This window comes from Chrysemys picta, chromosome 7 (genome assembly GCF_011386835.1).
Source record: "Chrysemys picta bellii isolate R12L10 chromosome 7, ASM1138683v2, whole genome shotgun sequence".
Classification (NCBI taxonomy): Eukaryota; Metazoa; Chordata; order Testudines; family Emydidae; genus Chrysemys; species Chrysemys picta.
In genome coordinates this window covers 108,302,629-108,318,782 of record NC_088797.1, presented here as the reverse complement: position 1 = coordinate 108,318,782, position 16,154 = coordinate 108,302,629, and the positions used below count along the sequence as shown (strand labels likewise).

At 42.8% G+C, this 16,154-nt stretch overlaps 1 protein-coding gene across 3 annotated transcripts in view; it reads left to right on the top strand.

Annotated features, from left to right (window-relative positions):
- Positions 1 to 16,154, top strand: part of LHPP (phospholysine phosphohistidine inorganic pyrophosphate phosphatase) — a 173,589-nt gene that overhangs the window by 23,578 nt on the left and 133,857 nt on the right. For 2 of the 3 annotated variants that reach the window (XM_005305872.4, XM_042855358.2), the window contains exons 2-4: positions 2,002 to 2,189; positions 8,315 to 8,468; positions 15,628 to 15,691. In XM_005305872.4, coding sequence (XP_005305929.2) covers positions 2,002 to 2,189; positions 8,315 to 8,468; positions 15,628 to 15,691 — 406 coding nt within the window. Of the gene's footprint in view, positions 1 to 830; positions 960 to 2,001; positions 2,190 to 8,314; positions 8,469 to 15,627; positions 15,692 to 16,154 lie in introns of all 3 variants that reach the window. The other variant, XM_005305874.4, reaches the window with a different exon arrangement.

Genomic DNA, 16,154 nt, shown 5'->3' with positions numbered 1-16,154 from the left:
GAAAGAATCTGCACATTTTGTCATCTTGAGAGGAGAAGCAGAGCAGAATGATCTTTCCTTACAGAAAACTATTGTTTCTTCTTACAATATGTTAATAAGAATTTATAAAATTAGTTCCAAACTATCAAACACTGGTGCTTAAGGTTAGGCATCTAAATCCATATTAACTTCAGTCCTTTTGGCCAAGATTTTTTTAAAGCAACTAGTGATGTGGTGTGGCTCCATTTCTGGGTGTCTTACAAGGACCTGATTTTCAGAAAGTCCTCAGTGCTTATCCTCTGAGAATAGGCCTTTTTGTGGATCTCAGGTTGGGCAACGAAAACTTGAGGTACCCATAATCACTAAATTGCTTTTGGAAAATCTTGGCCTTTATGTCATGGCACAGGATAGAGTCATGAAATAATTGTCAATATGACTGTAATTAAGCATAATAACAATAACTAGCTCTGATATTGCACCTTTCATCTGTAGATCTCCGAGTGCTATACAGACAAAGGTACCATCATCCCTGTTTTACATAGGGGGAAACCTTGCATAAGATCCCACAGTAGTGAGCCAGGAATAGAACTTTTGTTTCTTGCCTCGCCGTTCAGCACTCTAACCACTGTTAGTTCAGCACTACCTCCCCTTTCTCTAAGGAGCCAGACGTGCTTTACAAACATTGATTAAACCAGTCAATATTTCTGTGAGATAGTCAATCATTATCATTTATCACCCTTTCATGGATGGGTATATTGAAGCACATGGAGGTTAAGACCAACATTTTCAAGTTTGAGTGCCTAAAATAAATCCATATAAAGGTACCTAACAAACAGAGCCTTGTTTTTCAGAGTTGCTCAGCACCCAGACTCCCAATGAAGTCAACAAACAACAGCACAGATGTTTTGTTTCAGGACGAGATTAAATTGTGGCTGCTACAGCACTCATGCACATGTTGATATGAGCACCGCTTTTGCAATGTGAGGAATGAGTCTGGCTGTACCTTGTGACTATACAAGTGCAAAATATTATTGTTTTATTATATAACAGGGTAACTCCCCTGCACTGTAATTCAATAGCCATATAATAGGGTTGATCATTGGAACAGAAGTTCAGTAAGTGGGAAGGTGCAAATCTGAGTTAAAATGCTACTACATGATGATATCATGCTAACCTTTATCATTATGGCTATATAATGCCCTCAGTTAATGAGTGCAACTCGCTGGACTAAAGGCTGAAAGATACAGAGCTAGATTTATCTCTTCTGCCACACGGAGGGAAAGTGCCTTTGAAAGGGTGATTCACCCCCTGGGGAATGGCCAGCATTGCTTGCAGTTCTATTTTATGGCTGTGGCTCTGCTGGTGTAGGTTGCCTATGAGCTGAGCTGAATCAATATGATTCTAGTGTGCCTTGGCCAGACACTTTCTGTTTTGTGCTGACCACTTTCTGGACTGGGTCAGTAGGCTCCAGGCCTCATGTGCTGCTTGGACTCCCCGGTGGGTGGGCGGGCTGTCCATCATAAGGGGTCCACAGCCTCGAGGTAGCTCAGTGGAAGCTGAAAGTAGACCACAGGTTTAAATGCTAGTTACTACCCTAGATTTACAGGTGCAACAGGAAAGTCACGTCCTGTGATCCACAGTTATGCCTGGCCCTAGGACGGTATCTTTAAAACGTTTGCAAACTGTCACTAAGTGCAGTAAGTGAGGGGGCTGGGTGTTCATAAAGAGGGGGGCTACTCCACTCTGGCACCTGGTCTTTTCATATGTGTTATAATTTTGAGTTAGATTCTGAGCTCCTTGTGGCAGGGTCTTGTCTTCTGATGTGCTTGTAAAGTGCTATTACTTTTGTTGCTCTATGTTAAAAAGTAAATAATAATACTCCTAGATCTTTACACCTGTGCTTAAAATGTATTCCTCCCTTTCCTTCCTCCCCTGGTTATACATGGGTTTTGAAAGTGGTCCCACTTTCTCTCCCTACACCTTACCTGTCTGATTAGCATCTCCACTCATTTTACACCACAGGATCAAAGCGTCTGGCCTGAAGTTGCGGTTCTGCACCAATGAAACCCAGGCCACTCGAGGCAAGTTTGTGGCGAAGCTCCAGCGCTTGGGGTTCAACATTTTGGTGAATGAAGTCACTGCCCCGGCACCGGCAGCCTGTCGCATTCTGAAGGAGCGAAACCTGAGGCCACACCTCCTCGTACATGATGGTGGGACAACACTTCAGTAGACTTTGAGACTAATACAGATTAGCAGCTCAGCATGCAGTGGATTGACAGCCAGTTTGGGTCAGGAGAGATGTCACTTTTACTGAGAAAATTGTGAGGATAAGAACATCTGGTTGATGTTTTCCTGTCAGGAAAAGCTCTTTAATTCCACTTTCTCCAGTAATGTAGCTGTAGCAAATGTCAGTGATGGGGCCAGATTCAGTTCTCATTTACCCTGATGCCACCCAGTAGATCTATAAGCAGGTGGAATGACTTAGTCTCATCAGAAAAGCACAGCCCTCAAGGCCTTTTCTTTAAGCAACAATGTTTATAACAAGCAATAAAACAGAGAGAACACAGGCAAATAGAGTGAATAAAAACCTCACCATCCTGGGTTTGCAGTCTCAGCTTCCCAGTGGTAATCTCCCCCTTCTGTCTCCCAAGCAGAGAGGGAGGCTGAGCTGCATGAATCCCTTATACATCAGGGATCAGACACTGTGGTGTCTTGCACCCTGTCACAGGTCCATTGAAATGATACATAGATCTGCTGGAAGATGGTGAAATTGCATACCGAATGAATCTCTGCAATTCCATTGTGCTGGGGACCTTCTGGGGCTGAAAAAGCTGAATTTTACCCTTATAGTGTATTAGGGGCAAAATTCTTCGCTTGCATAGATACGTCTCCCATTGAATTCAATGGAAGTTGCACCTGTGTGCCTGGTCTACCCAGACTTTGCGTACAGGTGCCCACAGGTAAGAAGGCACTGTGTGCTGATTTATTCTCCCTCTGGAGTAGCTATGCAGGCAGTGGAGTGGGGAATGATGGAGCCTTGGCTCTGACTCCCCAAAATGCCACCAGTGCCGCTGACCATACATAGTGGGGTTTCACAATTTGCTCCTGATGTAGGCCAACAGAAGTTTACTACACTGTGCCTCCTGGAGCTACTCCTGGGGTGGGGCAATATATGCACCACTTTACTCAGGGATGCCAGAAGGCACAGTGTAGCCCTGATTTTGCAAAACAGCTGCATAAGCAGGCCCTACGTCCCTACTTGGCTGTCCCTGGTGAGCGCACGTTGTGTTACTCTGGAGCAAAACTGGGATTTCATAAAACAGAGAGATCAGTTTATCAGGACTGCAAAAGTTAGCTCTTTCCAGGGAGGATGGGGAATAAAATCCCAGGGCCTTTGAAAATTAAAATACAAGAGCTTATGGTCTTGGCCTACTCTTTTTTCATTATTTTTTTGTTAGAAAAAACAGGAAGGAAGGAATGATGTATGATTTATTAAAATAATATGCTCAGTTTCTGTGGGTGTAAATATCAATAAGATGACCGTGTTTAAGAGACAGCAGATTCTTCTGTGTGTGAAAATCAAAATGGCATCTGATAGGATGTTTTATTAATAGAGACCGGCCAGAAGCTGGAATCGATGGAGGGTCTTCTGGAGGGAAATGGAAGGAGCGGAATTTCACTCCTCACCTCCCAAGCAGCAGGAAAGCAGCATAACTGAGGAAACCTCCTTTATCAAAACACCTATCTCTAGAGTCCCTGTCCTGTGCATTCTCTCCTACAGGTAGCTGTAGGAGAGAATGCAGGCAGAAGCCCAGCAGCAGAGTGGGGGCTATCCTGTTTATTGTGCTCAGTGTAGCATGTATGATTACCTGCCCTGTGGGTGGGTGGCATATGTGTGCATTCGGTGCCAGGAGCTCCTGGCCCTCAGAGACGGTGTATGGGCTTTGGAGGCCAGGGTGGCAGAACTGGAGGAGCTAAGGGAGGCAGAGAGGCATGTTGATGAGACTTTCCAGGACACTGTAGATATGTCCCACCTCCAGTCAGACAGCCTCCGTGCTGTTAAGGAGGATGAAAGGCTCAGGGAAGCAGCGCAGTCAACGGGAGCAGAGGGGGAACCTTCCCGTAGTTGGGACCCTCCTTCCAGATGATGTTGGGGTATCCTCTCGCACTGAGGTTACCTCTCCAGGGGAGGGAACTCCAGTCATTAGGAAAAGGCAGGTGTTAGTAATGGGAGATTCGATCATTAGAAACATAGATAGCTGGGTTTGCGATGACCGGGAGAACCAGATGGTGTCTTGCCTGCCTGGTGCGAAGGTTGCGGATTTCTCGAGGCATCTAGATAGACTTATGTGTAGTGCTAGGGAGGAGCCGGTGGCTGTGGTACATGTAGGTACCAGTGACATAGGGAAGAGTAGGAGAGATGTCCTGGAGGCCAAATTTAGGCTGCTAGGAAAGAGACCCAAAGAGTTCCATAGAATCTCTATGGATAGTAATTCCATGCTCTAATAAGAATATAACAGTAGGGATCTATTATCAACCACCTGACCAGGACTGTGATAGTGACAATAAAATGCTAAGGTAGATTAGAGAGGCTATCAAAATAAAGAACTCAATAATAGTGGGGGATTTCAGTTATCCCCATATCAACTGGGTACATGTCACCTCAGGACGAAATGCAGAGACAAAATTTCTCGATACTTTAAATGACTGGGGAGCAGCTGGTACAGGAACCCACAAGAGGAGAAGCAATTCTCGATTTAGTCCTGAGTGGAGCACAGGATCTGGTCCAAGAGGTAACTATAACAAGATTGCTTGGAAATAGTGACCATAATATAATAACATTTAACATTCCTGTGGTGGGAAGAACATCTCAACAGCCCAACACTGTGGCATTTAATTACAGAACGGGGAAATATGCAAAAATGAGGTGGTTAGTTAAACAGAAATTAAAAGGTACAGTGACTAGAGTGAAATCCCTGAAAGCTGCATGGACACTTTTCAAAGACACCGTAATATAGGCCCAACTTAAATGTATACCCCAAATTAAAAGAACTAAAAAAGAGCCACAGTGGCGTAACAACTATGTAAAAGAAGCAGTGAGAGGGGAAAAAAGGCATCTTTTAAAAAGTGGAAGTCAAATCAAAGTGAGGTAAATAGAAAGGAGCATAAACACTGCCAAATTAAGTGTAAAAATGTAATAAAAGTCAAAAAGGAGTTTGAAGAACAGCTAGCCAAAAACTCAAAAGGTAATAACAAAATGTTTTTTAAGTACATCAGAAGCAGGAAGCCTGCTAAACAACCAGTGGGGACCCTGGACAATCGAAATACAAAAGGGACACTTAAAGATGATAAAAGTCATTGCGGAGAAACTAAATGAATTCTTTGCTTCAGTCTTCACAGCTGAGGATGTTAGGGAGATTTCTAAACCTGAACCGTCCTTTGTAGGTGACAAATCTGAGGAACTGTCACAGATTGAAGTGTCACTAGAGGAGATTTTGGAATTAATTGATAAACCTAACAGTAGCAAGTCACCGGGACCAGATGGCATTCACCCAAGAGATGTGAAAGAACTCAAATGTGAAATTGCGGAACTATTAACTATGGTTTGTAACCTGTCCTTTAAATCAACTTCTGTACCCAATGACCGGAAGATAGCTAATGTAACGCCAATATTTAAAAAGGACTCTAGAGGTGATCCCGGCAATTACAGACCAGGAAGTCTAACATCAGTACCGGGCAAATTAGTTGAAACAATAGTAAAGAATAAAATTGTCAGACACATAGAAGAACATAAATTGTTGGGCAAAAGTCAACATGGTTTCTGTAGAGGGAAATCATGTCTCACTAATTTATTAGAGTTCTTTGAAGGGGTCAACAAACATGTGGACAAGGGGGATCCAGTGGACATAGTGTACTTGGATTTCCAGAAAGCCTTTGACAAGGTCCCTCACCAAAGGCTCTTATGTAAATTAAGTTGTCATGGAATAAGAGGGAAGATCCTTTCATGGATTGAGAACTGGTTAAAAGATAGGGAACAAAGGGTAGGAATAAATGGTAAATTTTCAGAATGGAGAGGGATAACTAGTTCCCCAAGGGTCAGTCCTAGGACCAAACCTATTCAACTTATTCATAAATGATCTAGAGAAAGGGATAAACAGCGAGGTGGCAAAGTTTGCAGACAATATTAAACTGCTCAAGATCATTAAGGCCAAAGCAGACTGTGAAGAACTTCAAAAAGATCTCACAAAACTAAGTGATTGGGCAACAAAATGGCAAATGAAATTTAATGTGGATAAATGTAAAGTAGTGCACATTGGAAAAAATAACCCCAACTATACATACAATATGATGAGGGCTAATTTAGCTACAACTAATCAGGAAAGAGATCTTGGAGTCATCTTGGATAGTTCTCTGAAGACGTCCATGCAGTGTGCAGCGGCAGTCAAAAAAGCAAACAGAATGTTAGGAATCATTAAAAAAGGGATAGAGAATAAGACGGAGAATATCTTATTGCCCTTATATAAATCCATAGTACGCCCACATCTTGAATACTGCATACAGATGTGGTCTCCTCATCTCAAAAAAAGATATACTGGCATTAGAAAAGGTTCAGAGAAGGGCAACTAAAATGATTAGGGGTTTGGAACAGGTCCCATATGAGGAGAGATTAAAGAGGCTAGGACTTTTCAGCTTGGAAAAGAGGAGACTAAGGGGGGATATGATAGAGGTATATAAAATCATGAGTGGTGTGGAGAAAGTGAATAAGGAAAATGTATTTACTTGTTCCCATAATATAAGAACTAGGGGCCACCAAATGAAATTAATGGGCAGCAGGTTTAAAACAAATAAAAGGAGGTTCTTCTTCTCACAGCACACAGTCAACCTGTGGAACTCCTTGCCTGAGGAGGTTTTGAAGGCTAGGACTATAACAGGGTTTAAAAGAGAACTAGATAAATTCATGGAGGTTAAGTCCATTAATGGCTGTTAGCCAGGATGGGTAAGGAATGGTGTTCTTAGACTCTGTTTGTCAGAGGGTGGAGATGAATGGCAGGAGAGAGATCACTTGATCATTACCTGTTAGGTTCACTCCCTCTGGGGCACCTGGCATTGGCCACTGTCGGTAGACAGGATACTGGGCTGGATGGATCTTTGGTCTGATCCATTATGGCCATTCTTTTGTTCTTATGTGCTCTAACGATGCAATCATGCTGCCTTCCCTTAGAAAGAGGACAATGGGTTACCATATTCTCATAGTCTCTGAAAAGGATACTCTTGGGGCCTGTTGTGGGAGATCTAGCTTTGATTTCCAACCCCACATCCTAGATTGTGGAGAAGGAGGGGTCTGATGGGACAAAGAACATCTCATTTCATTCAATAGCAACCTTCTAGTCAATTAAGGAGAGTTATAAACAGGTTCCTAGGGAAACTGAACCTCTCTAGTCTTTCTCAGTAAGACATAGGGTTTGATTCAAAGCCTAGTGAAGCCAATGAGAGTATTTCCGTTGACATCATGGGCTTTGGATGAGGTCCAGAGTCCTCAAAGCATATGGTAAGTGGTATTTAAGAAAGGGAAGACATGGAAATATCCTCAGGGAAATTACAGGGTGAAGTGGAAATCTCAGAGAAGGGAAAAGGACACCAGTAAGGTTATTAGGCTGTTAGGTCAGTTTATCTTGACATTTGGAAGGTGTCATTTTTGGGAATGCAGAGATGTGCTGTGTTTTGTTATCAATCCAAACTCGTTTCCAAAATGTAACTAAAATGCTGATCTTCAGCTCTGTGTCCGAGTCATTCTAAACAACTGGTGCGTGCCTGCCATCTCATATTCATGCATCCCTTTCTCAAAAATCCAAAATGCTTGTATTTTGTTACATTTTGGGGATCTACAGTACTTCAGTTCTAGAAATAAATACATAATTGGAGCCCAGAAACTGAGAACTTGCAGATGGGAAACCACCGTTGAGGTACAGGAAGGCTGTTTTTTTTTTTTTTGCCTTGAACCTCTTGATAATATTGCTATTTTCTCTGGGTTCCCTTATTGTATCATAGTCGAGAAATACAGTATGATATTTTGCTATCCTTCTCCCCATGTCTCCTTTTGCTCCCCTTCCTTCCCATGCCATGTTGTGGAGGGAAGGTGCACGTGGTCCAGAATCCACTGCTACTCGAAACTAAAAGGGGGCTGACATGGAGATATTAACCTGGCATTCATAGTTTTGCCTGTCAGGCAATGAATGGAGGAGAGAGACAAAACTAGAAGAAAACCAGCTATTCCAATTGTTTCTTACAAGATGTGGGATTTGTGTTTTATTTTGTTGGTTTTTTTCCTCTTTAGATCTGGTCCCCGAATTTGATCAGCTTGATAAAGCAAACCCAAACTGTGTGGTAATTGGAGATGCAGCAGACAATTTCTCCTACAAAAATCTCAATGAAGCGTTCAGAGTTCTGATTGGACTGGAGAATCCTATTCTCATATCTCTGGGAAGAGGGTGAGTTAAGCACTGTTAGTTAGTACACCTCGGGCTGTATATTTTGCTAGCGTTCCCAGTCTGTTTGTACATACCTGTCGCCATACCTCATGAATCCCATTGCTCTCTTCTGCTGACTCAGTGACTGAGATTTTCAAAGCCAACTGGGGGACGTAGCCACACAATTCACATGTGTATGGGACCGGGACATAGATGGTCTGGCCTAGAGGTGACAGCTGGACTGGGGCTGCATGTCAGGGATGGTAGTTGTTGAGTAGAAGTTGGAGGAATCGCAAGAGCCAAGTTCAGTAAGCAAGAGTCAGGATCAGAGACTGGAGGTTAGACATAGTACCAGGCTGGAGTCAGGAGGCAAGGGTCAGAGTCAGGCTGGGATTGGAGACCAGAGATCAGGAGACCAGGGAAAGTCTGCAGTCGCAGCAGGCCAAAATCTATGTGGTTGCCCAGGCAACTGCTTGGGGCAATCCCTAGGGTTAAATATGGCACTTGGCCAATCAGAGGGCCACAGGGTACCATCACTTTGGCTCCCTTGGGTAGTATTTCCTGTGGCACCTACTCTACACCATACTCCCTGGTGGCACAGTGGGAACATCCGCTATCCTAGGCTCTGCAGATCCAGGTTCTAGTCCATGGACCTGTACATTAATCCCCTTCTTTGGGGCGACAGGTCCGGTTTATCCAGATGGTCTTGATGAAACTTTTTTACCAGGTCAGGGGTAAGGCCATGGACAGCAAGTTCCAAGGAGCGTTCTTCAGGACCATAGCCCTCCTAATTGATTAGGTAATACCAGTCTCCCCTTGTGCTGTAGAGAGTCAAGGATAGCGTGGACTATATGTTCCTCATGCCCTTGGACCAGGTCTGGCAGGGGCAGCTGCTGGGAGCGATTGCAAAAGAGGTCCTCTCTGTAAGGCTTCAGGAGGGATATATCGAAAACAGGATGTACCTTAAGGTATTGAGGGAGCTGTAATTTGAAGGTGAAGGGGTTGATTTGCTGACAGATATGGAAGAGTCTGAGGAATTGGTAGTCTAGCTCAGTGGTACTCAAACTGTGGGTCAGGACCCCAAAGTGGGTAATGACCCCCTTTGAATGGGGTCACCAGGGCTGGCTTAGACTTGCTGGGGCCCGGGGCTGAAGCCTGAGCCCCACTGCCCAGGGCTGAAGCCAAAGCCCAAGGGCTTCAGCCCTGAGCGGCAGGGCTCAGGTTGCAGGCACCCTACCTGGGCTGAAGCCTTGAGCTGCAGCTTTGGCCCCCCTGCCCAGAGCAGTGGCACTTGGGCTTTGGACCCCCTACCCAGGGCATTGGGGCTTGGGCGGGCTCAGGCTTTGGTCCCCCCTCCTGGGGTCGTGAAGTAATTTTTGTTGTCAGAAGGGGGTCACGGTGCAATGAAGTTTGAGAACCCCTGGTCTAGCTTGTGGGATGGCCTGTTTGAATAGAGGTGTTTTGCTGCAAGCCAGGCCTTTTGATCCACCGTGAGAGCTGGGCCTTCCTGGCATCCATGATAAGGCGGTCTGTAAGCTCCTCATGCATATGAAGCCATTACAGACTAATAATGGGGAGGATCAGATAGCTCAGAAGGCTGGTAATGAGGTTCCTTATGTCTGAGTGAACAGCAAGCCAAATTTTCACTTCCAGGTTCAAATCCTGCCCAGATCAGTAGTGAGTTGATGCTATGTTAGGCTAATTGCTGTTCAGTGGTCTGTGTGAAATAAGTTGGCTATCACAGGCCAAGTTCTACTTTCAAATGATATCCGTGAAAACTAACTAGAGCTGCAGCATTCCTAAAGAATGGCTTCGATGCTGGGGCTCCACCATGTGCTATAAGAACCATGTAAATGAGAAGTTGGTTTCAGTACAGTAACTTGAAAGTCATTGGCTGTTAGAGGTTGGAGGCTAAATGGTATTTGCCTATTATTATAGATTGACTCTTCAGTAATGCTCTTGGTGTAAAGGAGGCTCATTGGTATGGCACAGGTTCCACAGCATGGCAAGTGTTCGCTATAAGCACAGCTTTCAGCTTATCCTGAAGGAGCTATTCTCAGAGGCCCAGTTCCAGCCAATCACTGAAGCCCATATTTAAAGTTTAGCATAGGTTTAAGTTGCTGTGCTGTAACAGAGTAAGAAAGATCAACATGGACTCCACTAAGGGAACTAAAGATCTTAGAGTCGAAGAGAACACTTGGAAGGAATCATGATGAGTCTTGCCTTTTACGTAGGAAGTGATGTATGGCACCTCAGCAATGAACAGCAGTATAGCAATATAAGTATAATTAAAGACTATTACCAAGATAATTCAAAAAATTATTTCGGACTCAACTGTGTGCTTGTGATGGGTATAGCACCAACAGCACAGGGGGTGCAGGACAGGTTAAGCATGGAAAGTGTCCTGGAGGGACCAATTCTAGGAATAAGGTTAGTTTAGTCTTCATGTCCCTTTAATCCTTGGCTTCTCTCCTGAGATTGCCAGAATGTGCAAAATAGTGTCAGCAAAATTAGGGCTTAAAAATCTTGATGATGATACCTCATTTTGTCATGGGGGTTGATAGGCCTTTTGTTGGCCAAGTAGTGATGATGATGGGCGATCACTCGTTACCAAGTATGATCATCTTCTATGGGAGTTATGGGTCCTCAGGTGGCTAATAAGGCCAATCCTTGAACCACAAGCTCTATTACAATGAGGGCAGATGTTTTCAGGCTCAGCAGGAGGCTGTTGACCATGACTGGAGAACAGTCTCTCCTTCCTCCTGCGCCTCTTGTCCTCTTCGGCTTGGCCAAGTAGTAGCATTCAACTAACAGGTGCTATTTTTAGTACTGTCCTGGTGTTATGACTGATACTGATTCACAAACAAAGATTTTATATATATGCACTCCTTCAGAGTGTGGGACAGTTTCAGGGCCTATGCAAATTTGGGACACAAACAGACATACATTAATGTTGCAAAAGCTATATAAAGGTGGACATATATTCTGAATCAAGTGATGGAGATGAAAAGTCCAGTGGCCAGAGCTGTCCCTTGGGTAGGACGAATTGGGGCGACCGCTCTGGGCCCTGCGCTTTGAGGGGCCCCGCGGGCTGGTGTGATTGGCTGGCACGGTCAGTCCTGGAAGAGACGAATCCGTCACTTCCACCCCGGGCTCTGCACCCCCCCAGGGACGGCCCTGCCAGTGGCACATTCCTGCAAAGAAAACAGCGTGTTTAAAAGGTTTCAGAGTAGCAGGCATGTTAATCTGTATCCGCAAAAAGAACAGGAGTACTTGTGGCACCTTAGAGAGCTCTGTATGTGTGTATATATATCTCCTCAATATTTATTCCACTCTATATGCATCCGAAGAAGTGGGCTGTAGTCCACGAAAGCTTATGCTCTAATAAATTTGTTAGTCTCTAAGGTGCCACAAGTACTCCTGTTCTTTTAGTGTGTTTAAAAGTTAGTTAACTGGAAGCTAAGCTGAAGACTGTAAGGCATGGGGGAGAAAACACTTCTCTAACAGAATGGCTGTAAAATCTGACTGAATTGGTATCCGAAGAGATTAGTAATCTGCACACTGCAAATTACCAGTGCACCCTTGGGTTCTGAGCAGTTTGAGCACCCTGCTATAAATTATGTGATTGATTCCAATTCTTATGCTAATCTTACACGTGTTATGCACCTGTGTAACTCTATTGATGAAGTTACTCCCAGTTTACACCCGCATGATACAGAAATCACCCTCACTGTCTGTGTGCTTAAAATTGAAAGAGAACTAGGTGGCAACATTCAGTGTTAAGATAATTCAACCAATATAGTAACAGTGGGAGAGCCTCAGACCTATTACAGTTTACACAAGCTGAGGATAGTGCCCAGGCCTGCTCCGAATGAAATCAGTGGCAGTTTTGCTATTGGTTTTAATGGGACAGAGAACTGTCCTAGAAGAGGAGATAAATGTTACATTGTGATTTAATTGTCACGAAAAAGATCATGAAATTGTATTTTGGCTTTCCCACTTTTTAAAAGCTGCTATATTTAATACTGTCAAAATTTGAACATGAACTACATATAACTTTATCTTGAAAATAACAAAGTTCCAGACCCTGCAGAGTAGGAAAAAAAAATCCAAAATGCACTTCATGATCCAAGAAAACAAATCAAATCACCACACTTAAAAAAGAATTAGCTCACAAGTTATTTTTAAAAGCCTTTACTTGTTTTTACATTGCACGTGATTTAATTTTTCTTTTTTTACAGGACAGGCAAATTGCATGCCATCGTGACTAAGTATGAGCTGCCAGCATTTATACCAAGACAAAGCAAATAACAGTGTTTAATTTTGCCCTAAGCGTGGTCAAGTTACCCCAAAGCTTTTAAGATTATTTAGTACATTTATATTTTCTTATTACAATGGTAATTCGTATTAGCACCGATCTTTAAAGTTTTCCGGATCAGGCTGCAGACAGGTCCCTATATGACTGAAAAAAATGTATGATGAGCAGTCAGATAAGATTTTATGCTTTATCCTGCCATTTTCGATTATTCAGCACAGCCTCTCTTTAAAATGGCCACTTGACCTTTGCTAGAACAGCCATTAACCTTCTATAGTCTAGCGTAAACAGCTTAATTTTCTGACAGTGGCATGACAGAAGAAATTACAAAGCCAATTCCCACTCTCAGTCCAAAACAGATGCTAAATGTAAATCACTCCATTTTCAGGAAGAGGGCATTCTGCTTCAGTGACTCTGACACTCTCTTGCTTTCTAGAGAATGAACTAAAACTTTAGAAGAAATCAGTCGAGTTGCTTCAAGGTGTTCTGTTTTTTCTTTAATTACTCTAATATTCCATACGTGAATAGTAAGGGCAGTTCGTTGATGCTATTTACGTGGCACTTTAGATCGCTGACCTTATTCTTGACATAATTTGTGCCACTCTCTCTCATACAATCTCTGTTTTCAGGGTCTGGAAACCCATCTAGCAGGCTATCTAGCTCAGCAATTTCTATAACACCCCTGTCTGCAGTGTCCGTGTGCTTGGTCGGAAAAAATAGGCTCCAGATGAAATTTGAGCTCACAAAATTTGAATATAGGATATTTTTAAAAAAGAAACTTTAGTAAAAAAATTGGTCAGCCTGTTTTTAATTTAAGGCAACACAAATAAATAAATACACATGGGATTCAAAGGCTTTATCACTTTCATGTTGCAGATCTATAACATAGGGGGATTCCGTTTTATATTTGGAAGGACAGTGTTATTTGCAATCAGCTGGTTATTCGATGTACAAAAGTGATGACATTGCTAGTTCTCAATTTTTTTTCTTTATCTTTCTGGTTATTCTTCTAAGTGAAAAGTTGTAGGGACTTTTCACCCATATTGAAGAATCCACAGAGAAAATGTGTCAAGGGGTATCAACACAATGGATTTAGCTGCTCCTGGGCAGCCATGAAGCTGTACTCCAACAGGTCAATAATCCACAAACTAAGAAGATTTTTCCATTTCCATTATGGTCTATTGAGCCCTTGAGATAAGAAGTTGTCACTACAGCTTTTGGGGCCTAGAATGAACATTTAAAAAAAAAAATCTATGTTGCACAACAGACAAGAATAGCTCCTTCAGGGCCACTGGTATTTATCTCTATTTTGGTTTAGCATTAATAACCTGCTCTTTAAAAACACAAAAAGAACTATGACTAAATCAGCTTTTTGAAAAGCTTCACCTCCCCAGTAGGACTTCTCCAGCCTGAATAAAACAAGTTGCCAAATGTAGCCCAAAGTATTATGTCCTAGCTGCTGGAACAGACGGTGCTCCCCCGTCCCAAAACACAGTCAACATGCACAGTGGAAGGGTGTGTGCGTGGGCATGGCCTTATTAAAAAAGATATCTCAGTATAACACTTAGGCAGGCACCAAGATTTTCAGAGCCACTAGTGATTTTGGGTGCTCAGCTTGAGGCAGCTGATTCAGAGGATAGGTGCTCTGCAATTTTTGAAAATTAGGTCCCTTTAAAACATCTCAAGTTGGGCACCCAAAACAACTTTGAAGTCCTTGGCCATAAATGCCAGTGTAAGCCTTCTCTCCAGATTGCTTCTCGACTTCCGTCTTAGAACTTCTCAGCTTCAACCCTTTATTCACAGGACCACTCAAGAGAAAAATCCACACACACTTCCCTTCTATCCAGGGTGGAGTTAAGAGACTACACCTGCTGCAGTGAATCAGCAAGATTCCCCATTAGCATCTCCCTGCAATATTCATTTAAACTTTGCAGGAAACACATGGAAAAAGTGTAGGTGTTTGTACCGTGATTGCCACTATCGGGCTCTGAATCTGTTTGAGGCCATTGCCTGCTACCACAATATAAATAATAACAACAAACTAATGGTTTAAGATTTGTTAACAGATACATAAAAAAATTTAGTCATTAATATATTATGCAATCTTTCTCCATGTATTGTTTGTGTGTAAGTGGTATATCCTGTGCCTTGTACAGTATAGTCCTAATACTGTGCAGAACTTGCCAAAGTTAATGGCAAAACTGATTGATTTCATTGGGAGGAGGTGTAGACCTCCTTAAAAACTGTAGCCAGATAGAACCAGAGAATTCTGTTGGACCTGATATAAGCAGTTGCAACTCCATTGAATTCAATGCTAATAATTGGCAGTTCATCTGTCCATAAAGAGATTAAGTTCTAAGAGCGCCTCTAAGAAAAGAGAGGCGCTCTTAAACTGGTTGTGTTATTTTGAACCAAGAGCCTCCTTGGCCAGGTTACCCCAGAACTAATGTCCCTGTTTTCTTCATGTGAGAACAGTGGGTTAGCGATTAGCAATTAGGGAGTAGTAACGCAGCTGTCATCCTTTTGTGAGAAACACTAATATATAGCAGTGGTAACCACTTTAAGTAGAAGCACTGGGCCAAATTCAACCCTGGCATAGGATGGTTGAATTTCATTGGAGTCAATGGAATTGTGTGACGTGCAGATCTGAATTTTGATCTTGGGATCTGGTTAGGTCTCCCCGTTAGCAGTGCACCACATTGAGTAGCGGACAGACTGTGTAGTACAATTCAATGTAAATTAAGTCTCCAGAATTCCTAATTACTTACCTTCTACTCCCAGCCATACACACATTCGTATAGGCACAAACTATATTATATTAATTCTATGTTCAATTGCCAACATCTTTATCACTTCAATTTCCAGGTGCTATTATAAAGAAACCGATGGTCTGAAACTTGATGTTGGAGTGTATATGAAGGCATTAGAGGTATTTTATAGCTTGCATTATGTTTACCTGCTCTGTGCACCTTGCTCAAAGTAACAGATAGCACATATTTCTATCTTCTGTAATTCTTTTTGCTCAGTTGGGGAGAGGAAATGACTATAAATTAACTGCATTGCTGTGCATGTGAATGGGTGAACTCATTCTGCTTGGCTCTGACACCATCCTTATATTATATAGTCAGAAGTTTCATCTTGAACTTTAATATTATTGGGCTCCTGTATGGGAAGGAGAGACAGTGGAAAAAGGAGTCAGAGGAAAAATACAATGAAAAAATGCAGTGAAGAATGGGGCAGAGAGAATTACTGTTACAGAGGCTAGATATCCCAACCAGGATTGGTGCCCCTCTCTGAAAATATCCACACCCCTTAGTCATATATGGAGATATACCTAGCTCATAGAGCTGAAAGGGACCCTGAAAGGTCCAGCCCCCTGCCTTCACTAGCAG